The 24,125-nt window shown below is 49.2% G+C and overlaps 15 protein-coding genes across 15 annotated transcripts, besides 3 other annotated features; 13 read left to right on the plus strand and 2 right to left on the minus strand.

Moving 5' to 3' along the window:
• Positions 1-108: 108 nt before the first annotated feature.
• Tb09.160.4120 (hypothetical protein, conserved) lies at positions 109-4,149 on the plus strand (the record flags this gene model as incomplete). Its single annotated transcript, XM_821864.1, has 1 exon — positions 109-4,149. One exon carries the CDS (start codon positions 109-111, stop codon positions 4,147-4,149), a length of 4,041 nt encoding a protein of 1,346 aa, XP_826957.1.
• A 468-nt stretch (positions 4,150-4,617) lies between these two features.
• Tb09.160.4130 (hypothetical protein, conserved) lies at positions 4,618-5,853 on the plus strand (the record flags this gene model as incomplete). Its single annotated transcript, XM_821865.1, has 1 exon — positions 4,618-5,853. One exon carries the CDS (start codon positions 4,618-4,620, stop codon positions 5,851-5,853), a length of 1,236 nt encoding a protein of 411 aa, XP_826958.1.
• Positions 5,854-6,010: 157 nt separating this feature from the next.
• Positions 6,011-6,151, minus strand: Tb09.160.4140 (hypothetical protein, unlikely; the record flags this gene model as incomplete). The annotated part of the gene is made up of 1 exon (XM_821866.1): positions 6,011-6,151. One exon carries the CDS (start codon positions 6,149-6,151, stop codon positions 6,011-6,013), a length of 141 nt encoding a protein of 46 aa, XP_826959.1.
• Positions 6,152-6,245: 94 nt separating this feature from the next.
• Tb09.160.4150 (hypothetical protein, conserved) lies at positions 6,246-6,743 on the plus strand (the record flags this gene model as incomplete). The annotated part of the gene is made up of 1 exon (XM_821867.1): positions 6,246-6,743. One exon carries the CDS (start codon positions 6,246-6,248, stop codon positions 6,741-6,743), a length of 498 nt encoding a protein of 165 aa, XP_826960.1.
• A 104-nt stretch (positions 6,744-6,847) lies between these two features.
• On the minus strand, positions 6,848-7,063 carry Tb09.160.4160 (hypothetical protein, unlikely; the record flags this gene model as incomplete). Its single annotated transcript, XM_821868.1, has 1 exon — positions 6,848-7,063. One exon carries the CDS (start codon positions 7,061-7,063, stop codon positions 6,848-6,850), a length of 216 nt encoding a protein of 71 aa, XP_826961.1.
• A 122-nt stretch (positions 7,064-7,185) lies between these two features.
• Tb09.160.4170 (hypothetical protein, unlikely) lies at positions 7,186-7,380 on the plus strand (the record flags this gene model as incomplete). The annotated part of the gene is made up of 1 exon (XM_821869.1): positions 7,186-7,380. The coding sequence occupies one exon, from the start codon at positions 7,186-7,188 to the stop codon at positions 7,378-7,380; it is 195 nt and encodes a 64-aa protein (XP_826962.1).
• Positions 7,381-7,516: 136 nt separating this feature from the next.
• Tb09.160.4180 (inositol/phosphatidylinositol phosphatase, putative) lies at positions 7,517-9,871 on the plus strand (the record flags this gene model as incomplete). Its single annotated transcript, XM_821870.1, has 1 exon — positions 7,517-9,871. The coding sequence occupies one exon, from the start codon at positions 7,517-7,519 to the stop codon at positions 9,869-9,871; it is 2,355 nt and encodes a 784-aa protein (XP_826963.1).
• A 490-nt stretch (positions 9,872-10,361) lies between these two features.
• On the plus strand, positions 10,362-10,703 carry Tb09.160.4200 (60S acidic ribosomal protein; the record flags this gene model as incomplete). Its single annotated transcript, XM_821871.1, has 1 exon — positions 10,362-10,703. One exon carries the CDS (start codon positions 10,362-10,364, stop codon positions 10,701-10,703), a length of 342 nt encoding a protein of 113 aa, XP_826964.1.
• Positions 10,704-11,162: 459 nt separating this feature from the next.
• Positions 11,163-17,606, plus strand: Tb09.160.4210 (hypothetical protein, conserved; the record flags this gene model as incomplete). Its single annotated transcript, XM_821872.1, has 1 exon — positions 11,163-17,606. The coding sequence occupies one exon, from the start codon at positions 11,163-11,165 to the stop codon at positions 17,604-17,606; it is 6,444 nt and encodes a 2,147-aa protein (XP_826965.1).
• A 503-nt stretch (positions 17,607-18,109) lies between these two features.
• Positions 18,110-18,131: a microsatellite.
• A 26-nt stretch (positions 18,132-18,157) lies between these two features.
• Positions 18,158-19,195, plus strand: Tb09.160.4220 (hypothetical protein, conserved; the record flags this gene model as incomplete). Its single annotated transcript, XM_821873.1, has 1 exon — positions 18,158-19,195. One exon carries the CDS (start codon positions 18,158-18,160, stop codon positions 19,193-19,195), a length of 1,038 nt encoding a protein of 345 aa, XP_826966.1.
• Positions 19,196-19,550: 355 nt separating this feature from the next.
• Tb09.160.4230 (hypothetical protein, unlikely) lies at positions 19,551-19,703 on the plus strand (the record flags this gene model as incomplete). Its single annotated transcript, XM_821874.1, has 1 exon — positions 19,551-19,703. One exon carries the CDS (start codon positions 19,551-19,553, stop codon positions 19,701-19,703), a length of 153 nt encoding a protein of 50 aa, XP_826967.1.
• Positions 19,612-19,632: a sequence feature (AT_rich).
• Positions 19,704-19,740: 37 nt separating the features above from the next.
• Tb09.160.4240 (nucleosome assembly protein-like protein) lies at positions 19,741-21,009 on the plus strand (the record flags this gene model as incomplete). Its single annotated transcript, XM_821875.1, has 1 exon — positions 19,741-21,009. One exon carries the CDS (start codon positions 19,741-19,743, stop codon positions 21,007-21,009), a length of 1,269 nt encoding a protein of 422 aa, XP_826968.1.
• Positions 20,715-20,747: a microsatellite.
• A 1,037-nt stretch (positions 21,010-22,046) lies between the features above and the next one.
• Positions 22,047-22,646, plus strand: Tb09.160.4250 (tryparedoxin peroxidase; the record flags this gene model as incomplete). Its single annotated transcript, XM_821876.1, has 1 exon — positions 22,047-22,646. One exon carries the CDS (start codon positions 22,047-22,049, stop codon positions 22,644-22,646), a length of 600 nt encoding a protein of 199 aa, XP_826969.1.
• Positions 22,647-23,153: 507 nt separating this feature from the next.
• On the plus strand, positions 23,154-23,366 carry Tb09.160.4260 (hypothetical protein, unlikely; the record flags this gene model as incomplete). Its single annotated transcript, XM_821877.1, has 1 exon — positions 23,154-23,366. The coding sequence occupies one exon, from the start codon at positions 23,154-23,156 to the stop codon at positions 23,364-23,366; it is 213 nt and encodes a 70-aa protein (XP_826970.1).
• Positions 23,367-23,429: 63 nt separating this feature from the next.
• Tb09.160.4270 (hypothetical protein, conserved) lies at positions 23,430-23,780 on the plus strand (the record flags this gene model as incomplete). The annotated part of the gene is made up of 1 exon (XM_821878.1): positions 23,430-23,780. The coding sequence occupies one exon, from the start codon at positions 23,430-23,432 to the stop codon at positions 23,778-23,780; it is 351 nt and encodes a 116-aa protein (XP_826971.1).
• Positions 23,781-24,125: the final 345 nt, after the last annotated feature.

The raw sequence follows: 24,125 nt of genomic DNA on the forward strand, positions 1-24,125 counted from the left end.
TGCGTGTTTGTGCGGGTGGGAGGCTCGGAAAACTAAGTTGGGAGGCGATTAAAGTAGCGTATCCTCTCAGCCTTGTGTGCGCATCGGCTGCACCTGTATCTATAGGGAATGGAGGCGATTTACTTTACTACTAAGCTGGATGAGGTTCGCAGTTATTATGAATCTGATACGAAAAGCGATGACGACATCGTTTACGCTGTTTACAGTTTAGTGAACGATGCGCACACCGTGTCAAAAATGTTATTGTTAGAGTCGCGTTTCGAAGAACTCCGACGCTGTCTCAGTGTGTGTTGGGTTGCCCTTGGGGAAGAGCATGTGAAGGAAGATGGTCGTATTGTGTTGGGTAATCTCACTGGCGAGGACCGCAGAATGATCGACTTACTCCTGCAGCGTACTCTGCTTCTGGAACAACAGACTGAGGAAGTTATCCAGAAGAATAAGGCACAGAACATTATGAGCTATACGGCAGAGGTAATCCGCAGCCAGCTTGCCACATTGACAAAAGAAAGCGGGCTGAAGAGTGGAATTGGCACTGCTAACGGTGATAACAAGGAGAGAGGACAGGGTGAATCAAAACCTCCCGTAACCCCACCTAAAAGAGGTTCTGCCTTTGGAAGAAGCAAATTGATGAGGCGCTGGGGAGGAGAGAGGGCTACACCTCCGCTTGTGACGTACACTCGCTTTTCCAACGCTTCTTCTGGGCTGCCTTATGAAACCGTTTCATCTCTGACGGAGAGCGATGAAGGAGCGCAACCCGAAGGTAGTTCTTCCTTCTCTCACTATACTTTGAGAGACGTCTCGGCGACCGCGATTCACAGAGTCGGCAACGGAAGCTATTCATCTTCGGTGAGTGGTGGCGCCGATGTGCGGCCCGGTGCAGCAGTATGTGTCCCGAGTGAGAACTTTGTACCACCTGTGAACTCCTCTGAGCTGTTTGGACCCAATGCGTCGACCCTCGGCAGAGATCAGCGGGGAATTTGTAGCGGATTGGCCGAGGCATCAGCGGGCCCATCTCGGTCACCTTCAGAAAAGTCCTCCAGCTTTAGTTCGTATACCTCTGCCCTGTCGGACGTCTGGGCCGCGGACACGGGAAAGCGTATCGCTCGGACGGCAACGGCAATGAGAGTGGCAGTAGAAGAGCAGTACTTTCCTGCTGGGGTGGTTGAAGGTTTAGACAATGCAATACTTTCTGAGGTAAAACAGGATTCTGTGAAGGGGCCACCAGAGATCCCACCGCGCTTGTCGCATACTTTGACTTGCGGTGCCTTGGTGGGACAACAGGATCACACAAAACGGAAAAGTGATGCAGCGACGGATGATGGGCTAGTGGCTTTTGATGAGTCTGTGAGTGGGGATGCGCCCGCCGATCCTCTGCGAGAAACTATGGAAACAGCGGATCAGCATGTTGAAACTGTGCCGTGTCTCCCACCGATGCAAAATGATGTCTCTCCTGGGTCATCGCAGGGATCCGTGGAACTATGCAGCGGGCAGCGGAATGATACTCAGAGCACGAGTGGTTTTCTTCCCATGCTGACACTATGCCCGAAACTGTCCTCTGAAGCGAAAGCACATGTGGCCAAGGTGTGTAAGGAATACAAGGAAAAAATGATGGATGTTAATTTGTCCATGGAGGCCATGCGCCGTAAAACGGAGGAACAGAAACAGCTCTTAAATCCAAAGGATAAGTTTGTTCTCAAGGCAACAAACGAGTGGATGAGAATGCAAAAAACACCGACTACGTCGCCAGGGGCCGCTGTCGAACCCTCGGTCGCAGGGCAGTCGGACTTGCCCACACCCTCAAAGGGGCCCGCCGAAGTTGCGTATAAGCAAGCTTGTTTGTCCGTTGGTCAAAGACTCCAGACCTCTCATACATGGAGAAGGAGGAGCAGCAGGATGCCAAGCTGCAGAACTGTCGAAAGCTTCGCAACTGATGAAAGTTTTTTCTCGCAAACAAACACTTTTGAATACCCCACCACTTCAAGCGCATCTCATACCGGGGTTGGTCCGTTGAATGGTATACGGGGTTCCGCGGGTAAAGCGGCCACTGATGAGACCCGCGAAAACGTCAGCCAAACAGATGGAGCGAAGGCCAGGTCATCGCCAACTCCGCGACGGAAGATTGCAGGGGTGAGGCTTACCGACGCACAGCATCAACTTAAGCGGCTGCGCTTGTTGAGTGACGAACCCTTTCCCGAGGTTCACCGCATGGTAATTGAGCGTGCGGAGAAGATCGTGGATTTGGAACAAGGTGGTCTCAGCATTGGACGGCTGCGCTCACATCCACGTAGTTCACACAGAGAGGGGCTGCCATCCAATACTGAGAATTTTCCCGGCCTCTCTTTATCATCGGTTCAGACAAACTCTCTAACAAGGTATGGGCACGTGTTATCTTCTTTACCATCGGGTAATATGCACCCTGGAACAGGGAGTAGTGAGCATCTTCCTTTGCTCTCGTGGATGAAACAAAATTGCGGCTCTCTTAGCGCAGCAGTGAGGAAAGATGTCTTGGGCATTAGGCCCTCAAGCGGCGCAAATTTGGTGACCGTCGTCCGCAGCACCGACGCCAAGGTCACAGCTGAGGACCTTCAACCCACCATTCTGTCATCCATTGACGATCTTCACCGGCGCCCTAACTGGACCGTTCTAAACACTGCCACCTTAAGTATGTTTGCCCCGCTCCACCTAGCAGTAGTGCGGATTCAATTAGTATTGCGTCAGTTCATTGCCAAGCGCGAACTGAACGACCGCAAGCGTGCGGTAGAAGACCACCTTGCGCGCTTGGTTGTACGTGATGAATGCGCCATCGCCATACAGCGATGGGGACGCTGGTTGATATCACTACAGTTTGTTGCGGTACTGCTGTATCGAAGCAAAACCTATGAGAAGCTATCGGAGCGATCCTTAAACTGCGAGGCGCCGAGTTTTACCGATGTGTCGTACGAACTCATAAGGCGGTTCTCCGTTACAGGAAATCTGACAACGGCGTTCTTCACACCAACCCCTGAACCGAGAATCCGGAGTGGTAATCTCTCTAGAACGGGCAATCGCCGTGTAACGGTTGGCTGTCTCCCTTATTTCCCGCGCTCCACAGTGGGGCAAGCCCCTTTTGGCCTTCCATCCTCTTCGTGCACAACTATGTGTCAGGCGAGCGTATCTTTGTCACGAGAATCCTCACCGGTGAGGAGACAGCGGGAGATTGATGCCTCTCGTGTAATTGTGAAGGCGTTCCGCAAGTGTAAACAAAGTAAGCTGCGTGTCTGGGAGCGGGAAATGGACAATTTTTTGCGTTTCGTCACTCGGAAAGCGAGCGCAGGTGAAACCTTCAAAGATTCCCGCTGCAAGTCGCAGCGCCAGACACAGAAGTATACTGGGGATGTTAAATGCTCGCCGCGGAGAGGTGGTCGGGCGGAAGACGCCACTCTCTTTCCAGTTTCGCCTGACCGCTTGTTGGGTGACACATACGCAGCTTGGGAGGCACGTGTCCGAAAAGCGAGGGAGGAGGGCAACTTCCTCACACCTCTCAACAGTGTGAAACTGTCCCAACTTTATTCCATCTATGAGCAGCGTCTGGAGGTTGAGGCATTGCGACGGCTGAGGGAGCTGGAGGCTCTCATAGAAGCTGAGGAAGAGCAGGTGAAGCGCGAGGAGCTAGAGCAATCATTGCAAGTGCTACAACCGTGCTTGCGGGGCTACCTCGCAAGGCGGCGTATTGCGTTCCGTTGGAAAGAACTTAAAAAGGGTAAACTTTTCTCGAATCGCCCAGCGCGACTCATCAACGTTTCTCGGAATAGAACCGCCGGTTTCCGTGGTCGTGCTGAAAGGGGAAGGACTGTCCCCTTGGAAGGAGAGTCTCTGGAGTTTGCATGTGAGGAGGAGCATCCCATTCCACCAAAAGTGGACAATTTTATACAGCAGTCCATTAATCGCCGCAACACATTGATGATCCCAATTACAGATGAGGGGCGTACAGCCCGATTGAGGTTGGTTATAATGATGCAGACGTGCTTGCGGCAGAAGGCAAGCCTTCTATCTGTTGCGGATCAGTATGTTACAGTTTGCGCCGTTGCAATACAGCGCTGGTGGCGCCTCATGACACTCTTGCGTAAGAGGTCCAGCGACAAAATACAAGGAGCAAATTGCGCGATTTAGATGCGTATGTTTTTGGTTGAGTTCGGAACAATGTTGTTTTGTATTTAGTCATGTAAACTATTATCTCAGTGTCATTACCGATACTTCTATGATTTGCTCGTGCAGTTCAGTTACATTTACGCTATCTCGATGCTGTTTTGTGTATGTGTGCAATCCTCAGAGTATTGTGGAGCTGTCACTTTCCCCCCTTTCACATGTGTATCTGCAGTTTGTTGTAATACTGTCATGGGTTGACTGCCCTTATTTACTTAACTTTCAATTTCACAATACTTCTGCGTAGGAAAGACCATTGTACATCTGCTGGCGCAGTGCAAACAAGGTCACCGTAGGAGGGATTAGGGGTTGAGGGCGGCGCTTCACCTAAATTCAAAGTTTGCTCCCGTCTCTCAAACCACGTGGCGCAAAATTCCATACAGCGACGGCGGTACTCCTGCACAAGCACGAAGTGCAGCGTAATTAAACGACTCCATGTTTCAAAAAGCACTTCGTCGACTGCAGCAACAGGCATCACAGAATCCACCAGTTGGTTCCGCCAATATTCCTTCACCCTACGCAACGGAAGGTGGGCACGTCCCCATTTGGTCCATCGTAAACGGCTTCGTGCAGAAACGTAATTGGGTGTTCCGTAACCCTGAGTGGTGTGACCTTTGCAAAGAACCTGTGGCATTGTGGGTGAACCATCACGGTCGTAAGGACCACGCCTTAATGGACATGCACTATACACAAATGATGGAATATCCGAGGCGGTGGAACCCCGAGGAAGTTCTCGTGGCATTTTTTGACGAACTACAACTCCCCGTAGAAACGTATCAGCGTAGCTATACATGTTACGAACGTGCCCATAGGAATGAGCTTTACTCCATGCTTGTGGAGTTGGAGGAGGCCAAAATGCTTTACTTTGGGGAGCCGCGAAACACTTACCTTCACCGAATGCAAGGTGGTTTGCGTGGTATGGACCATCAGGGTGCACTTGTGCTGCACCGCTACATCCTAGGCCCCTTCATGCGGCTATACCCCAATGCTCACATACAGGACTTCTCAAACCTCGTGGACTTTGTAACCTGCGCGTACAATATGGAAACTGTTTACGATTTGTGTGGTTTCTACACACTTGATAAAGTAGCATTAAAGGCCGACTATAAACCGAGCTCACCGGCAGCTTTGGGGTTAGGAGGAATCGCCGTACACTCCTCCCCTTCGCATGGATTTGTTCAGAACGCGGCAGAGTCCCAGCAGCAGTCGAGGCGAGCGAGTTCAACCGCTTCAACGGGGTCTCGTAGTGCTGCGGACATGGATGAAGAGGCTTTTTCACGTAAGGCTGTTTTTGTTAGGCAGTTGTTAGGTCAACTGCGATGGTTGACACTTCCATGTGAAGAGCATCCGGCAGGTTGTAAATTCCCCCAACACCTGATGCTCTTGGGTGAGATTTGCCTCAAGTATCTTGTGGTGGAGATAATAGCGGCACGCCTGTGTGAATATATGGTGCGAGTGGAGCCGGTGTGGCGTGACCATGGTTACGAGCGGGTCAAACTCAACGTTGATAAAATCATGAAACAGGGAAGGGATATATTACCCGAGCCAATAAAGTACTTTTACCGACCAATGTCACCCAATATGGATGACTTGTACAGTACCAAAGTAGGCGTGTTGGATGAGGCACTGGAAAAGGCTGCGGTTACTCAATCACTCTCTAAAGGTGTGTAGGCGTCGAGTGATTGTGTGTGTGTGTGTGTTTGTGTAGTATCGTGGTTATGTGGGTTATACACTGAGTCAGTGCTTACTGGGGCCGGTCGCAGTAGGTATCAGCAAAAGCCACTAACTGAAACTACTCCGCAAGCCCGAAGCTGTCGTCGTTGTTGTTTTATTTACCATCACTTTCTGTGAATGGAGTGTTGTTTCTCACCCTGTTGTTATTGTTGCATATGATTTGTACCATCGCCGTTTTCAACATTTTCGTTTCTTTGTTTTTGATGCAGCCGTGTTTGTCAACTCTTCTTCTCATCCTTGTGTCCTATAATTTTTTTCTTTTTACATCGCAACTGCCAGGAGGCAGAATAATACAGTCGCTGCCTTGAAGGTTGAGAGGGGACAGACGAATGGATCCGGCGGTTAGGGAAAGCGTTTCGCGTATTCCACTGCTCAAAACTAAAGCTGGTCCTCGTGATGGGGAACAATGGACGCAACGACTAAAGGAAGAGTATACTTCTCTTATTCAGTTCGTGGAGAACAATAAAGCGAGTGATAACCATTGGTTTAAGCTCGAGAGCAATGAGGCAGGAACCCGGTGGTACGGGACATGCTGGACGTACTATAAGAATGAAAGATATGAGTTTAATATGAACTTTGACCTCGCTGTAACATACCCTCAAGCACCACCAGAGATTGCTTTACCAGAACTGGAGGGTAAAACAGTGAAAATGTACCGTGGTGGTAAAATTTGCATGACGACGCACTTTTTCCCACTATGGGCTCGGAATGTCCCTTATTTTGGCATCAGTCATGCACTCGCATTAGGATTGGGTCCGTGGTTATCCATTGAGGTACCGGCGATGGTGGAGGATGGGGTTCTTAAACCCAAAAAAGTGGAAAGTTAGTAGTTGTGCGGGAAGAGGAAAGTGAAGGGATGGCTCCAATTTTTTTCGTGTGTGGTTTACGTGCCTGAAGTGCGTTTTTTCTTCCCCCCCCTTTGATTTTACGCTCATTTAGTTTTCATTTTTATATAGAGGGTAGTGCCATTCACATGAGTGTGGGGGCAAGGCCGACAACTGGGAGCGGACGGCACCGCACACAAAATGACTGGCTTCTCGTCCTTCCTCCTGTTTTCTTTTTCCATCAGCCCGCGGCGTTCTTCTTTTCTTTTTTTCCCATTGCAGTTTTGATCTATTCTAACTGCTGCTCGTGCCGTTGCCTGCATACAACCTCAATTCTCCACGTGTTTACACACTTAACTTTCTGTCAGTAAAAATATTTTTTCAAATTTCTTTCTTTGCTTCTGCTGCGAGTGAAACGAACAAAAAAAATGGACAAATATTTCGAATGCACTTGTTTCCTCCTCTTTTCCACACTTCTATTAAGTTGCGGTCACCTCTCCCTCATCCTCCACCGGCTCTGCGCGGGACTGACAAGGGGGGAACGGCGCCGCAAGAAAAAGTAATAATAATAATAATAGTGAAAGTGTATATCAAAAAGTGTGTTGGGAAAAAGAAGAGGGGCCAAAAAAAAAAAGCGTGAGCCACAACAGAATCAGTCAGGAGTTGCACCTGGTAGAGGGTCGTAAATATTGGCACCAAAATTAAACAGCACGGGGGAAGAAGAACAAGGAAAATAACTAGTTATTCAGCCCAAATATTTGTTTTCTTCGATTGTAATGGTGAATGGTCTCCCACCGGCATTTCAGCAAACACACTATTCTTCTGACGATATTTTTGCCTTCCTGAGGACTGCTTCACCGGTGCAGAGTTCATGTGAAATACTTTTCCCTGAAGAAGTTTGGGTACAACAGGAGTTGCAGTTCTATGAGGACTCCTATACGGAACAGCAGGACCTTAGAACATGCATTGTTACTTTTAATGTTGCAAGTAAGAAACCACCTCAAAATTTAGCTTCGCTTATTGCACTCACCATGCCGGGTGCAGGTGGTGAGCCTGTGGATCTCATTATGGTGAGCCTTCAAGAAGTTGACATGAGCGCCTCGGCTATGCTGAAGGATGAGACAGACGCTTCGGTAGTGTGGGTGAGTGCACTCCAAGCGGTAATTGGCGCTGACTCGCAAGCAGCCGGCGAATCTCCTTACTTTGCGTTTCCTCCCAAACAACTTGTTGGCTTACTACTCTGCGTATTCATTCGCCGCTCTTTGCTGCCGCATGCGCAGAAGATGGCCATCACAACGGTGGCGACAGGGGCACTGGGGACCATGGGAAACAAAGGTGCAGTGGGGCTCCACCTCGGGCTCTGCCGCTCTAATTTATGTTTCATTAATATGCATCTTGCGGCGGGGCAAAAGAACGTGGTGAAGCGCAACAACGACGTTAGCAAGATATTTATGGGCATGGACTTCAACACCACGAAACGACCCATTTCGTTGGAAACCCGAGGGGGTAACAGCGCGCAATCGGAGTTGCAGTTTCAGTATCCGGAGTTTTTGCCCCACAATAACGACGTCATTGTTGTTGCGGGTGACCTTAACTATCGGGTGAATCTGACTTACAGGGAGTCGTTGCAGTTGGCAATGAAAAAAGATTATGCGACTCTGCTGAAACATGATGAGTTTGTGAAAGAACTTGCGAACACGCATTCACCGTGGATGGGTTTCGTCGAGCTGACCCCCACGTACCCACCTACGTACCGCTATGACATTGGTACGAATAATTACGACACAAGTGAAAAGCAACGGGTACCGAGTTACACTGACCGAATAGCAATCTGGACGAGACGGAGGGACCATCAGAGCTCTATTCGTTTGGAACGACTTCAAGCATTGACAGACGTTATGAGCAGCGACCACAAACCGGTTCAGGCGTGCCTGTGCCTTCCCATAAGCCGTGAGGTGTTGGAGAAGAAGATTTCAGTCACACAAAGTCTGCGCGACAGCGTCAAGAGAGAGGGGTTGGACCGTATTAGAAAAGCCAAAATATCGGTTAATTCACAAAGTCTCAATTTTGGGGTTCGCCAATTCGGCGATTGTGGGAGCCGTCAGCCACTTAAGATTACCAACGAAGGCGACTGTGTGGCCGTGATCAAGGCGTTTCGGCAGCAAGACGGAGATCCCAGCAAGGGTGCGTGGCTGCGTGTGTTTCCGTTAATCATCTTCATTCCTCCTCGTAAGGAAAAGGAGGTGATGATAGAGTGTCAACTGGACCGCAACTCAACGGAATGGGTCAGAAACTGGAGGCCCTTTGAGGGTCGCGGCGAGGTAGAAATTACTTCTACGCTCGTGTTGTGTGTGCGTAACGGTGATATTCACTTTGTGGAGTGTCGCTGCACGGTAAGGCCAAGTGTGTTCGGAAATACCCTTGACAACATTTCACTTCTTCGCAATGAAGTGTGTGCTGCCGCCTACACGCTATGGGGCACGCCCGAGAGGAGATCTGGTGGATGCATGCCCCAAATCCCAAAAGAGTTGTGGTATCTTTGTGAGGCCATATATGAGCGCGGAGCTCAGCAACCGAACCTGTTCACTGAAAACCCTTCCACTGAAGTCTGCGATGCGATTATGAAGCATCTGAACACGCAGTGTAGACCACTCCCATCTGAGTACAACGTACAGTGCATTTCAGCATGTTTAATTTACTTTCTCCAGTCGCTGCAGGAGCCCGTTGTGCCCTACGAATTGTATGAAAAAGCCTTGGCAGTGCTAAAATCGAAGAGCGGGAATCCGTTTCAGTTTGTTCAGCAGCAGTTACCTCCCCTTCACGCGAATGTTTGGATATATGTCTGCTCTCTGATGAATTTCTTACTGCGACCTGTGAACACGTGCGGCAACGGACTTACCACCAAATTCCTAGCAAGAGTGCTTAGTGATGTGATGCTCGTTCGCCCCGAAGCTCTAACGCAAATGCCACCCAGTGTAGGTACGTGCACTCATCAGGAGGTAGCGTCAAATGCTCCCCCTAAGGGCGGGACCGCATTGCAGGCATTTCGGCAGCAACTGCAGCAAGAGAGGGAGGATGCTTTGCGCTTCGTCGAGTGTTTTCTTGTTCCACCCCCAGCCGTGATATTGTGAAGGGGTTGTGTATTTGCTTTTTCTTTTTTCAAAAAAAAAATTATCAATGTTTATAATTGCGTGGTACTTGAAGTGTCTGATTTTGGGGAAGGGTTAGGGGAAAGGAACGAATATTTCATTTACCTCTTTTTGTGTTGCTTTTAGTTGTTGTTGTTGTTGTTTTTGGGGCTTACTAGCTTTACATTACCGTGTTGACTCGCCCATTTTTTTTCTTTTGCACTTTTATGGGCGTGACCGACCCAAGTCACACGCTTTTCGATGGGTGTGCCCGTTCCCCGAAGAAATGACTGGACTGTTTCCGCTTCTGCCTCTCAGTGCTATTTTCTTGCTCTTTCCCCATCATTCTTACATTGTTGCTGCTTTGTTCTCGATTCTTTTCCTTTTTCCCCCTTGTTGCTTCTTTTTTTTTGATGTGTGGGGGTTACATCTTCTCTTTTGTCAGCGGGAAGTCTTCTTTTTTTTCTCTTTTTTCCAGAAAAACACCACAGCCATGTCCATGAAGTATCTTGCTGCGTACGCTTTGGCGTCGCTTGCCAAACCTGCACCGACTGCCGACGACGTGAAGGCCATTTGCAAAGCCAGTGGCGTCAAAGTCGAAGAGGACTCGCTCGCGTTCGTTATGGAAGCCATCGATGGCCGTAGCGTCAACACACTCATTGCGGAGGGTGTCGCTAAGATGAGCGCTGTGTCGGTGGCAGCCGCTCCTGCAGCTGGAGGTGCAGCGGCTCCCGCGGCGGGCGGTGCAGCAGCTGGTGGCGCGGCCGCCCCTGCAAAGAAGCAAGAAGTGGAGGAGGAAGAGGATGATGATATGGGTTTTGGCCTGTTTGACTAAATCGGGCAGAGTATACTCCTGGTCTGTCGTTTCCGCTCGCTTTGCATCACGTTAGGACCTTTGACATTTTGTGTGTTCGGTGAAGTCCGCTGGGTGGTCGGAGTATCCTGGGGCGAGAGAGTGGAGGGAAGGGCGAGAGAATTCTACCCCGTTACGTTGTTTCTTCTTTTTCTTTTTTTTATATCTTAAATAATTATCTTCTGATTTGTGCATTTGAGTTTGCTTCTGTTTTACCACGTGTGAAACGACAGCCAGTGTGCAATGTACCGGCAACACCTCTCTACATCTTTCCTTTGCTCCACATCTTCTTCGCCTGCTTCAACATCAACAGTGCATCACGTGTAGTGTACGGGAAAGCTAATAAGGGATCCTACACACAAGTAGGTGGTAGCGTACGAAGCTGCACGGACGGGAGGGGAAGCGGCCGCATCCGCGGTTCTTGACTTTAACGCACCTTTCATGACTTTCTTGTATCATCGGTGGTACAACGATGACTTTACTATAGCGAATACGCCTAGTGGGAGCTTTCGTGATGTCTGCATGACTTGGTCCTATACGGATCCTCGTATCAAGGAAACGACCCTCATTTTTCTTCTTTCTCCCTCGGTTGCCCTCACCGAAGGAGCTGAGGGTTTCGTGGAACATGGACTACATGCGCTTAAAATAGTTCACATTAGAGGTGCAACCTCCCAACCAAGCAAAGGGGAGGTGGAAGAGGTAGTTTGCTGCACAGTGGTTGAAATTGTTGGCTCCATCCCTGATGGCGTTGTCCACGGTACAGGAGGCGTGATTTTCCTGTCAACGCGGCATTTTCTATTTCACATTCCGACCGGGGAACAGAGCCGTACCGGTGGAAAGGAAAGGGAAGACGCACTTGACCACTTTGTGTTTACGGAGAAGAATAGTTGGGAACGGCGGTGCGGCGTCGTTCGACCTCTTTATGACGTGGAGCCCATACGCCATGTTCTTTATGGAGCTGAAGGTAACAAAAGTCCTGTGCTTCATATCGTAACAGTGGTCTCACAGCCTTCACCATCCAGTGTGTCAATGCAGAGTGCTGTTGTTGATCTTTTAGTGGTGGCATCTAGCAGGGACGAAAGGGACATCTCTCAGTACTCGCGAACGGAGCAGGGCCTGCTAGGAAAGACAATCAGTCGGTGGCGCGGCAGTTCAAAAGCGTCCGGTGACTCCTCGGTTGCCGTTACGCATACTTTTGTGGTAGCGGTGGTACGGTGCGAGATTTCAACATCTGCCGACCGTCCAGCGGCGTGGAAACTGCTCCACCTCCACGTTGACCGCAATGTCCCATTCCAGAGGCGCCTGGAGGAGTTGACAGGGAGGGAAGACTTGTGTGGTGTTGGTTGTGATCGGAAGGGAAGTAACGCCACCGCCGCCCACATGGATCCGAGTAAGTGTGTTTGGTGTTACCTTCCGAACGAGGGTGGAGCGCGTGCGGGGTATTGTGGCCTCGTATTTGCTTTGGTGCCGCATAAGCCGTCAACCAAACTCACGTTAGTTTGCGGTAGTTATGACCCGTCGGGGCAGTCCTACCGGGTTGGTTTTGTGAAGGGAGACGATGCGCATGGGGTGGGCCCGCCCCTCTACGAAGAGAGGGATAATACGGAGGAGATGCTGTGGAGCCTTGCCGAAGGCACTCACACGGTGCAGATGGTCATGATTGGTAGACCGAACGAAGCCCTGCACGATAATGAAGGTACATGCGGAGGAGCCAACTTTCAAGGTCGTGAAGGGCTTCGTGCTCAGTGGAGGAAAAGCGCCAGCTCCTCCACCTGGATGCGGAAGTCCGGTTTAGCAACCGTGCTTAGCTTTGTGGTAGACTTTGTTGACGATGGGTTACATAAGAGCAGAAATCTACGGCAGGGTCTCCATGTCGCTGTTTGTACGGCGTGGGAACGCAACCGACACGGTCGCTTTCCACTACCCCGTACGGTTTGTTGGTTAGGTACCATCCCTCTACCTATTGGACAAGCTGCCACTTCCGCCGTGTTGTTTCATGCTGAAGGCAACGACGAGGGAATGAATGTGTGGCGTATGATGGATCGGGTGAATCTGTCGGACTGTGCGGCTGTTTGTGATGACACCGTTTCGTGGTATCATGCCTTGCCAACGTCCGTTGTCCCAACCGTCGCCGCCCCCGTGAGCCGGACCAACTTGCGGTGTTTTGTCAGTGTGAATACATTGCTAAAAAAAACACAACTCACTTATGTGCTTGACACACGTTTTGTCGAAGAAAAAACATGTGAGGAACAGCGGCCATCTTTACTGTCATCACTGGAACTGTCAAAATTGTTCTACACGCGCCCAGCGATCGCGGAGGAAGGACACGGAGCGATGTACAACCGAGGAGCGACCAGCGATGACTGCGCGGACCTAGCCGCGTACGTAGCCCGTAGTGTGGCGAGTTCCTCTGGACCTCTCATGGTGGCACACATTTTTAACGAGGCGTGGAGGAGTGTGGCGCTAGTGAAGCACCCAGAAACTGCCGTCCACGCGCATGATGGTGTTGCACGTGATGGATTGCTACCTTCGACAGATGGAGAGATGATTGCGCTTGGTGATACTGTGTGCCACTTCTTGTTGTTGGTTTTACAGGAGCTAGATTGGATCAATTCCCCTCAGAACACCAGGCTCCACATCCTGGTGTTAAGTATTCTTGAGGCTGTGTATGCAGAACCGCAGTTACCACCGTCGTCGAGGTGTTTTGAGGAGGCAACTAATGGGGGCGGGAAGACACAGATGCTGCTCGTCGGGGTGAATGAACAGCGCACCGTGCGATTGCTGCTTCAGGGAAGCGGTATGTGGCGACGGGTTGCACCTATGCTGTTCGCTTGGGCGAACTACCGCTTTTACGGTAACGGGTGTGAAAATGAACTGGAAGAAGATAGTGACTCCCTATTTGAAGATACTCTACGTCCGTTTATTGAAGGCTGGGAGAAACAAGAGAATATGGCGGGATTTGACTCACATGCTTGCACTGCTTCCTGCAATAACGATAGCGAAAGCGGCGAAAGTTGCCTTATTCTGAAACGGTGCGATGTGATACTGCGGCACCTACAACACTCTCAAGATTGTGACAAATACAGAAGTGCTGTGGCTGCCCTCTTCCGAGGCGGCGTGAGCTTGAATCGAGTCACTGCACTTGCCTCATGGGCGGGCGATGTGCAAGCCGTCGACCCGGCCGTCCTTTTGTTTCAGCTGCTACTGGAAGTATGCACACAGTGCGAGGAGCATGTGCAGTTGGCTGCCGCGGTTGACCGGGAGACGATATGCCAATTGACTGCCTTAGTGATGCAGTCACGCTTACCGCCTGTAGATACGGTTAAAAATGATGAGAATTCCCTACCCGCGGCGCCAGATGTCCTTCACTCAATGTCAGAGGTGCTCAGTTCGTGGAATTTTGAACTTCTTCGTGATTGGCCTCTGGGGGGCACATGCGGAGCCCTTCCCGTGGTGTATCTCTTCTATCACATGGTGGGTGCGCTTATGGCCTCTCCATGTGACAATATGGAAGATAGAAGGGAGAGATGTAACATTATTACCCATTCTGTGATGTTGCTGCAATGGCTCTGTGGGGACGACGCGAGACAATCCACCGAAGTCTTCGGGGCACTGATTTCAGGTAAGGTTCCTCTTGTAGCACTTTGCACTGTGGGTGGATTCGCTGTACAAGCTGGTTGTGCACCGTCCTCTGGGGTGCCCCCATGCGACGCCGTCGCGCGCCGCAGTTTTAACAGAGTACTTTACCATCTTTTTGTGTCTCCCACGACATCTGTTTTGCCGCAGTTACTGCTTGCTGAATTCGGTATATCTTACGATTATGTCTCTCACGAAAAGATTGGATTCAGCGTATGGAAACGTGTGCTGGAGGGCGATGTCGCGGCAGCGTTCAGCTCACGTCTCCTTAACCAACTGCACAAATCCCTTGGTTCCTTCAGTAACAAGAAGCATCCAACTCGTGCGGTTCAGGTATCGTTGCTACTTGAGTATCTTCGATCCGTTTTTATGGTAAGTTTGCCTCGGCTGGTGATGGCGCTCGGCGAATCGGAGGAAATCGTGGAAATTGCACTGGGCTCAACCATACCATCCTTCATCATGTCAGAATTATCCGTAGACCCCGTTCCGCCAGTGGAGGGATGTGACAATGTTACGTGCGTTTTTTTCAATGTTACTCGTGAAGTGAAGAAGTTACTGCATTTGTACATGGAAGGAAGCGGTGAAGTGCGCTGTCTGGCGATGCTTTTCGGCGTTTTCTGTGACTCCTGCAAGTCATTGCTCGGACACGTTGACGACACAGAAAATGTGCGGGACAGCGCTCAGCCTGGCGGCGTAGAGAGGGAACAGAGTATGTTCACTTTCACTTTACAGGAGATGTACTTCATATCTCTTCAGGTGCTCTCAAGTGATATGGGTAGGTTTGTGGTTGTTGCAGAGCTTATCCGTCGGAGTGTTCGGCGCCAGGCAGTGCGTGACCTGGAGAAATCGCTCCACCGGTTCGATGCCTCTTGGTTGAACAATAGTTCGCGTCTCCAGGAATTCATAAGTAGTGCAGTCGCCAACCTAGATGGAGTTGTATCTTCTTTAGAAAGCGTGGCACCTCTTTATGCACACACACTGGTGATGATATTCCTTGATGAACTTGTGTTGCTTGCTGGAGAGACGACTGAAGCAGTTGGGAGAGTTGTCGCTTCTCCATCGATTCCACATGAGCAAGGAGAAGGGTATTATAAGGGTGAGGTTATTGTGGACTTGAACGATAAGTTGACCAAGTGCGTCAAACAGATGGCGGCTGAGAAATGGAAAGGCCTGAGGAAAGAAGACAGGCGTCTCATTGCACGTGTGCTCTCCAGTTGCCTTGTTCCTTCTTCTGATGAAGCCTTTGGGGACGGAGGCTACGAGGAGAGTGATGTGCATTTGCAGATGCGCGACGTGAAAGTTCGTATGTCGAAGTCCCTGCAACGTCGTACCATTGACCCCACTGTGATGGGCATCGTTGTTGGCGAGGCGTCCGCCAATGAAAGCGATAAGTTTCCTGTGGAACTGAGGCGCAATAACGACTCAGATGGTGTTTTGAAGGTGGGGGGTGATGCAGAAAGAGCCGAATTCGCCCTACTGGTAAAGGAGGAGGCGTATGTGAGGCGGAAACTGAAGGGTCAGCTTCTTGATAGCTACGCGGAACTAATCAATGGCAATGGGGTTCATGATTCACTGGCGATTTTGTATTTGGCACTACGTGAGGAGCAGCGACGCCGCCGCTTCGTTGAGTATGTGACTGAATGCAAGGATTTCGTTCTCGATTTCGCTATTTCCCTTCACATGCTCATGCGTGAGTACTACAATGAGGGTGTTTACCACCTCCAGGAGAAGGCCTTAAGGGAAATGGAGAGGCGCGTAGGACTTCTTCTCCTTCAAGAGCGTGAGGCGCGGACGGCTATTGAGGCGGTGCATTCTGTAGGTCGGGATATTTACTTCTGTTGGGAAAAAGAGCAAAGATCCCTATTTGAGGGTGAAAGTCGGTGCCGTTTGGCTATGTTAGAAGATGAGGAGAATACTCGCGACGCCATTTACGAGCACTTTGCAAAGGAGGAGGTAGCGGTCGTGCGGCGGTGCGAAGAGCGACTCGAGGAAGAAGCTTGGCGCCAGGAGGAAGAGCAGTGGGCCCTTGAGATGAAGCAGCGGGAAGATGAAGAGGTGAGTGCAGCACGCACGCAGAATAAGAAACCATCGGAGGGTAAGCGAACAGGTACAAGTGCGTTTACGCGGTGGCAAGAGCGCCGACTCCAAATGGTGATGGTGCATGAGGAGGTTTCCGAACCCATGGAACAGGAACGGTGTCCCACATCGTCGATTACTGAGGCGGAAGCGCTACCGACAACGAAACCGGAAATTTTACCGAGAGAGAGAACAACAGCCTTTGTGCAAGATCCTGTGGAGGCCCTCACGTCGCTCGTGAGGACCGAACCAACTGAGGAGTCCGTGGACGGTAGAGGTTACAGTGCGCTGTTTGACTCATCAGAGTCCCTGTTTGGTGCCATTTCGCGGTTTCAGCAGCAGATAATATCCACAGTGGCACCTCCTCCATTGTCAGTGGCGAAACAGAAGGAGCAGGAGCAGGGAGGGGAGATGCCGCACCAAAGCCCCACCGAACTGACTGCAAATCCCCATTCTTCAACACAAACACAGCAACCGGTGGGGTCGGAGTGGGAGTGGGGATGGGATGAGGTGCCTGACGATGCGGGTGGCTCATGGAAGGTGAGTCGAAATGACTGTAAGACTGGTGTTGCCACTGAAAATTATTTGACCACGAGGATACCAGATGAGAAGAAAGAAGAGTTCTCAGAGAAAATTATCAAGTTAGAGGCATTGTCCAAAGCAGTTAAACCTCGACCACAGCGGCGGCGCCCATTTGGTGGCGTAGTCAACCTCCATGCAAAGCCGACAGAAGGTAAAGTGAGCCCAATAAACGACAGTATTCCCGAAACTGGACAGGAAGAACAGCAAATTGGTGAAATATCTCTAAGGAGCGCCGATGAGGGTCATGCAAAGGAAGTGAGCACGCTGCTCACATCGACTGAAATGTGGAACGCCAAAGGAGAGGAGCTACACCCCTTTTCGGCAACCGTAGGTGAACCACTGGATGTGGCGACTTCGTCTTTATGGGTCGGAGAGCATCAAATGAATTTAGCCGTTAGCGATGTGTGTGAGGAGGTGGTGTGTCACACGGAGTATCTTCCCAAGGATAGCTTGGAAATGAGTAGTGTGATTCTCTCGCTTAGCAGCTTCCACGTAATGCAAGAAGAGGAAGGAGGTGCCCGCCTTGCGCTTCTCAACGAAGAGCGGATCGGACGTGTTTTTCTCAACCGTCGACTAGTTATGGGATTGTGAGATAACCTCAGCCTGGTGTCCTTCCCTCCTGATGGGGAAGTGGCAATCCACCTTCTTTGCTATGATTCGTCGTGTCTCTCGAAAGGAAAGTTAACTTCTTAATAGCCACAGTAACGCATGGATGCAATCCTGCTGTGCGCTCTGTGTAAAATCAGGGCTACTTGACTCTCGTCATTGTCGTGTATTCGGATCGTGTAGTTCTTCACTTCGGGTGGTTGTCTGTGATCGAACGTGGTTTCGGTAAATTATTATTGGATCGGAGGCGTTATTGGCCGTATTTCCAATGCCTGAGCAGGGGTTTCAAAGCAACATTTGTGTTTGGACCTCTTCCATATTTTTTTTTACCAATTAGGGGATGTCGTGCCTAACTTCGTGCATCCATTGTTGATCATTTGTACCATTGTTATTTTTTTTTTTAATTTTGGTTTTGTATCAAGGAATTAGTCGATATATACCTCTTCTTGTAATACGTTGCTGCTCAGAGGCACGCGCGCACGACGCTGACCGCACCGCACCGCACCGCACAGGCGGTGAAGGAAGCTGGTTAAGTCATGTCGACTACCACAGATTTTGTTGGGCGGAACTGTCCTCATTGCAGTGCAGTGGATAGTTTGCAGACAGATGATGTCATGGGCGAAGTAGCTTGCACGGCGTGTGCACTAGTTGTGGCAATGGGACTCGAAGAGAACGTTTTTACACGGTACAATGAGAATGCCACGTATGAGGACGTTGATCACCATCGTGAGCGAAATGCAAATCCCACAGCCGCTACTTCCGCTGCGGGTTCTCTTTCAGCAGCGGACCCTCACATGTCGTCGACCTCTTCGAAGGTTGTGTTACATCCAACCATGCTGAATTGTATGCGAGGCCTTCACAAAAAGGCAGTATTACCAGAGCCAGTACTCGATCGCGGTATTGAGCTCGCGCGAGCCTTTGTTGGTGGGCGGCGGGCACGTGGGCAGCGGGTGGAACGACAACCGGATGTTGCTGCCGCTTGTCTTATGATCGCTGCTGAAGAGGCTCAGCAGCCGCTACCGTTGGCCGAAGTGCGGTGTCTTGATTCATCACTTGGCGATGTGGAACTGCGTCGCGCGGATATTGTGCGCGAGTTACACCTAGAAGATAGCGAGCGGCGGTTACGCGACACCTTTGCTGATAACCTTCTTGTGAAGTACATTCTGAAACTTGGTCTGCAAGTCTCATTATACCTACCGCATTGCAAGCGGCTGTTGACGGCACTTGGTCGCGTAGAGGCGTTGGCAGGTTTAACAGTTGCAGATCGAGTAACGACAGCGCTTCTGTTGGCAAGAACTGCGCAAACACTTTCCTGGGAACAGGGAACGCACATTAGTAAAGGCAAAGAGTGTGACCTTGGTATGGAGGCTATCTACGCTAATTTTTCATCCAAAGCTCATTTGGAAGTGACCAAAGTCAACAAAATCATGCACCTGGCCGTAGATGTATTGCCTCTTATCCAGGCAGCGTTTCAAGACTGTGGAGAGCCCACGGCTGGTAAGAGAAAGGTAGACAAGAACAGTGAGCCAGAAGCGAGTGGTAGCACTAAACGCGTGAAGAGGGAGGAAACATGAAGGTGTGGAGAGAAAGGAGGGAGATGACAATGGAGAAGAGACTGTTTTGTGGAAGGCGTGCTTTTTAAAAAACCTTCGATTTATGACGTGGAGTATTTTTTTTACTCTTTTTTTTTGTTATCTTTGCTTATCCATTAGCGTTTCTTAGGTGCTTCTCGTCATCGGCACTGCTCTCCTACGCGAGTCAACCTACGGTGGCTAACCGTTTGTCCTTGGTGGCCGTGAAACCGCGACGCTTTTCTTTGTTTTTTTTTCTCGTTACACGTTTTTGTGGTTATCCGGTGGTTGCGGCGTTAATATGAAACTATATAATTTTTCCCGATGTTTTTTTTACCGCGTTAATAATTTTTCAACAATGTTAGAGAGGTGGAGGCGCCCCTTCATTATCTTCTCCATATACTCCATTTTGTTGTGTCATTTTTTATTTTTATTTTTTACCAAGCTAGTTGTGATACGCCGCGTATCGTTAAGTGGCGAAGGAGGAAGAAGGAACGAAAGCGAAAAATAAAGTTTGAATCCGTTTGAGATACAGACACAACAAAACTATGCCCCGTGAGAACTTCTCACCGAAGCACGTTGATCCTGTGAACTTCCACAACGACGATGACGAAGACGAAGAAGAATTCGATCTCTTAAAAGTGATGAATGATATGAAGGTGCACGAACGCCGTAATGTGTATGCTCTGAAAGGTTTACTTAATGAATACAAAAGTGTACGGGCGAAGTTCCGTGAAGAGCTCAGCCGGCTTGAGGTGGAGCATCTGCGTGACGCCCAGCATTTCCACGATATTCGCGCTGCCATCGTGTGTGGAACGCGCGACATCACTGATGAGGAAATAGCTGCTGCCCAGGCATCGTTGGCGGCTGAGACGACGTCTTCTGGTGTTCGTGCAATTTCCTCCAGCGATGAAGAACCCGACGCGGGTGATGCAAAGCGGGATGAAAATAAAGCCGGAAAGAAGTCCGTTCGTGTGGTGTCTCCTCAGGAAGATCCCGGCCGCCTCGAGAAGGCTGCTGCCGCACCTGATGGCGGCATTCCTGACTTTTGGCTCACAGCCATGTGCAACGCCGAGGTGTTGGACTCAACCATTACGGAGCGAGATCGCCCAGCGCTAAGTCACCTGCAAGACATTCAGTTAGAGCACATTGATGGGGATCCACATAAAGGAGTTCGTATTAACTTCCACTTCTCACCGAATGAGTACTTTACCAACGAGGTCCTTAGCAAAACATACCGGATGGCCTTTGATGAAGACAGTGGTGAAGTAGAGATTGATTCCATGAGCGCCACTCCCGTTGACTGGAAGTCGCGTGAGAAGAACCTTACCGTTATCCTTAAGAAAAAGAAACAACGACACAAGACCAAGAGGGAGATTCGTGTGGTGACGCGCGAGGAGAAATGCCCGTCGTTTTTCAATTTTTTCACCAACCCTCTGGGCGGCGAGGACGAGGACGAGGACGAGGACGGGGACGGAAAAGAGGATGAAAAAAGGGATGAAAAGGAAAAGGGAAAGAAAACTGACGACGATGACGATGACGATGATGATGATGAAGAAGAGACGGCAGAGTTGCACATTGAATTGGGGCAGGTGTTGATGGAGGAACTCGTGCCAAAGGCCGCCTTCTACTATACAGGTAAGTCCGTTGAGGAAACGGCACTGGCACTCATAAAGAAATTTAGCGTTGAATCAGATGACGAAGACGGGGACGAAGATGATGACAGTGATGACGGAAGCGACATCGGTGGTAAATCATCTAAGAAACCCGCACCCAGTGGTGGTAAAACTAATCAGCCGGAGTGCCAGCAGCAGTAAAAAAGGAAAATAAAAAACAAACTAACAGACAAAGAGGTATTTCCCCCTCGCAATCCCTCAAAGCGGGTGGTAAAGCAGGGAAAATAAGCAAGGCGTCTTTGTTCCGAATAAAAGGTTGGTACCCAAATAAGCAATTAACAGTCGCCATATAGTTCCTGTCTGTTTTTAATTCACTTTACGTCTCTTAGTTTTTGAGCTGAATGTTCTCACCGCCCCTTCTCCTTCCCTTGGACTTTCGCGTCTGCCATTCCCCCACAGGGCGTAACGTTGGAACCTCCTACAATCAGATACAACCACAATGGAAGTGTTTTGAATGCGTTGGTCGGACCGAGTTATCGTAAATCCCATCTAAAAAGGAGTAAAAGAGGAGGAAGATAGCAAAAGAAAAGCCATGGAAAAGACAGGAAAAAAAGGAATGAAGTGAGGAAACGGAAGGGGAAGTGCGTATTTGGGTTAAATACTATAATTATATTGTGTGACATTCTTTTTTTTTTTTTTAGTGCGTGTGTGGTTGTTTGTCGGGGGTTCAAGGGAGGGGGGAAGGGGGGAAAGAGAAAACACAAAGAAAAAACAAATAAACATTAAAGGAAGATGCAAAGAAGTGCAGGAGATGGTAGTGGCGTGGATGTTCGGAAGCGAAAATGATAATAACAATGATAATGATAATGGTAATGCGCAAACGAAGTAAACGAGAAGGGATGGCTTCCGCATATCTCTTTTCGGTCTCATCTTCCCTGAAAACAAAGTTTCCTTGTTATTACTCGTCTGGTTCCATATTTCATCCTTTTCATTACACTACCTGTATGTGGCCAAGTATCCGCTGTTAAATTTTGTTAGCGCCATGTCCACAGTTACATTCTGTGTCCCGTATTTCTCCTTGAACTTCTGCTACTTTCCTCCTCTTGTGTTTTGGTACAGAAAAAGCAACTCATAGCTAGCAAGTCAGTTTTTCACCAGCTAACTTCAAGTATTCGGCATATACCCATATCAAGGTAAAAAGGGAGAAAAAGAAAAAAGAAATAAAGATACAATTAAACATGTCCTGCGGTGATGCGAAACTCAACCACCCTGCGCCTCACTTCAATGAGGTGGCGCTGATGCCTAATGGCACTTTCAAGAAAGTTGATCTCGCCTCTTACAGGGGAAAGTGGGTGGTACTATTCTTTTATCCTCTCGACTTCACGTTTGTGTGCCCTACTGAAATCTGCCAATTCTCTGACCGCGTGAAGGAGTTCAACGACGTCGATTGTGAGGTTATTGCATGCTCAATGGACAGCGAATTCTCACATCTTGCATGGACAAATGTTGAACGCAAGAAGGGTGGATTGGGGACGATGAACATTCCCATCCTCGCTGATAAAACGAAATCAATCATGAAGGCTTATGGTGTACTTAAGGAGGAAGACGGTGTTGCATACCGCGGTCTTTTCATCATTGACCCCCAACAGAACCTTCGTCAAATTACCATCAACGATCTTCCAGTTGGTCGTAATGTTGACGAAACACTTCGACTTGTGAAGGCCTTCCAGTTTGTGGAAAAACACGGTGAGGTGTGCCCCGCTAACTGGAAACCTGGAAGCAAGACAATGAAGGCTGATCCCAACGGATCCCAAGATTACTTCAGCAGCATGAACTAAAATGGACTTGTTTCTAAGTTTGCAGTGTATTTCGTTCCTTTCACGAAGCGAGTCACGCTGTTTTGGGAGTTCCTGTAGGAGCAATTACGGAAGCACATAAAATTTTCTATAGCCATGAAGAGGAGGATTACCTCCTGTAACGATGGGGTGATGCTTTCCCTTTTCGTGGTTTAATGCAAGACAGGGAGAGAATTACTATATATATATATATTTTCGTATTGAATATTAAGGTTACGATTTTTGTCACTATCTTTTTTTTTTATGGCACTGCAGTGTCTTATTGTTTGACTTCGTTCGAGTGCCGCAGCGTGGGAAAGGCAATGTGAAACACGAAAGGAAGGATAAACTTATAGGGTATTAGGAGTGAAAAATAGGGAAAAAGAGAATAGGCGGGGAGCCTGCTCAGTTTTAGCGAGAAGGCGTTGATATATGTCCGTCGGCAACTCTCATTTTCTTTCTTCTTTTTTTTTCCTTCTTTGCGTGTTTGCCAGTAGCTAACTCAACAAGATGCTTGTGCTTGTGATTTCGCACTTCACTATGAAGTCTGAGAAGGGGTTTAGCGATGGGTTCCTCCCAATACTGGGTCATCTCATTTTACACCATGCCTTGCCGATTTTTTTTTGTTCCTTTCCTCTCCACCCACCATTTACCCCTGGATCCTTACTTTTACCTTCCCCTTCCCTACATGCAAAAGCACAAACCTGTAATTGGTGCAGCTGAAGTAACGGAATAGGGTTTAAATACCCCCAATAGATAAGTGCAAAACATACTTGTTACTCACCTATGTTAGTCCACTTGGATAAATGGTGGAAAAGCAAGGCCCATCGTCGCATAAAAGGTGCTCGCGGGGCCCGTTTTGCGAGTCTTAAGTTTCATGTTCTATTCCTTGGCAGTGTTATTTGTTTTGTTGAGTGGGTGATGCGATCGACTGACTGCTACGAGGATCCCTCTTACCATATTGCTCCACCACCAGTCGCGCCTCCTCCACCGTTGGCTGCGTCGATTGGATATGCACTGAGTCGGGAAATGCCACATCTGCGTGTCATGGAACTAGAGAAAGGGATACCGTCACATTTACCGAAGACGCGGGGTGTTGACTACGTGTTGCTGCGAAGCGAAGGGAGGTTTGTTTAACACCTCAGGTGCACAACATATATATATATATATATGTTTGTGCTAGTGTTACCGTGTTCATCAAGTTTATGTGCATGCAATTTGGTTAGTGGTTTACTTAGGAAGGGGACAACATTTTGTACGCAACGTAAGTCGCTTCACTCCTTTGTGAGGGCCAAACCCCCACTCAGGATCTCGCAATGGCGTAAGTGAATAAAAACTGGCAATAACCGCTCTTGTTTAATTTTACTCTGATTCGCATCTGGACTTCCTCCCCTCTGCACCGTTTCTCTTATGACCGAGAGGTATGTGGTCAAGCACACAATTTTGTTAGCGCCATGTCCACAGTTACATTCTGTGTCCCGT

The sequence above is a fragment of the Trypanosoma brucei genome, chromosome 9 (genome assembly GCF_000002445.2).
Source record: "Trypanosoma brucei brucei TREU927 chromosome 9, whole genome shotgun sequence".
Lineage (NCBI taxonomy): Eukaryota > Euglenozoa > Kinetoplastea > Trypanosomatida > Trypanosomatidae > Trypanosoma > Trypanosoma brucei.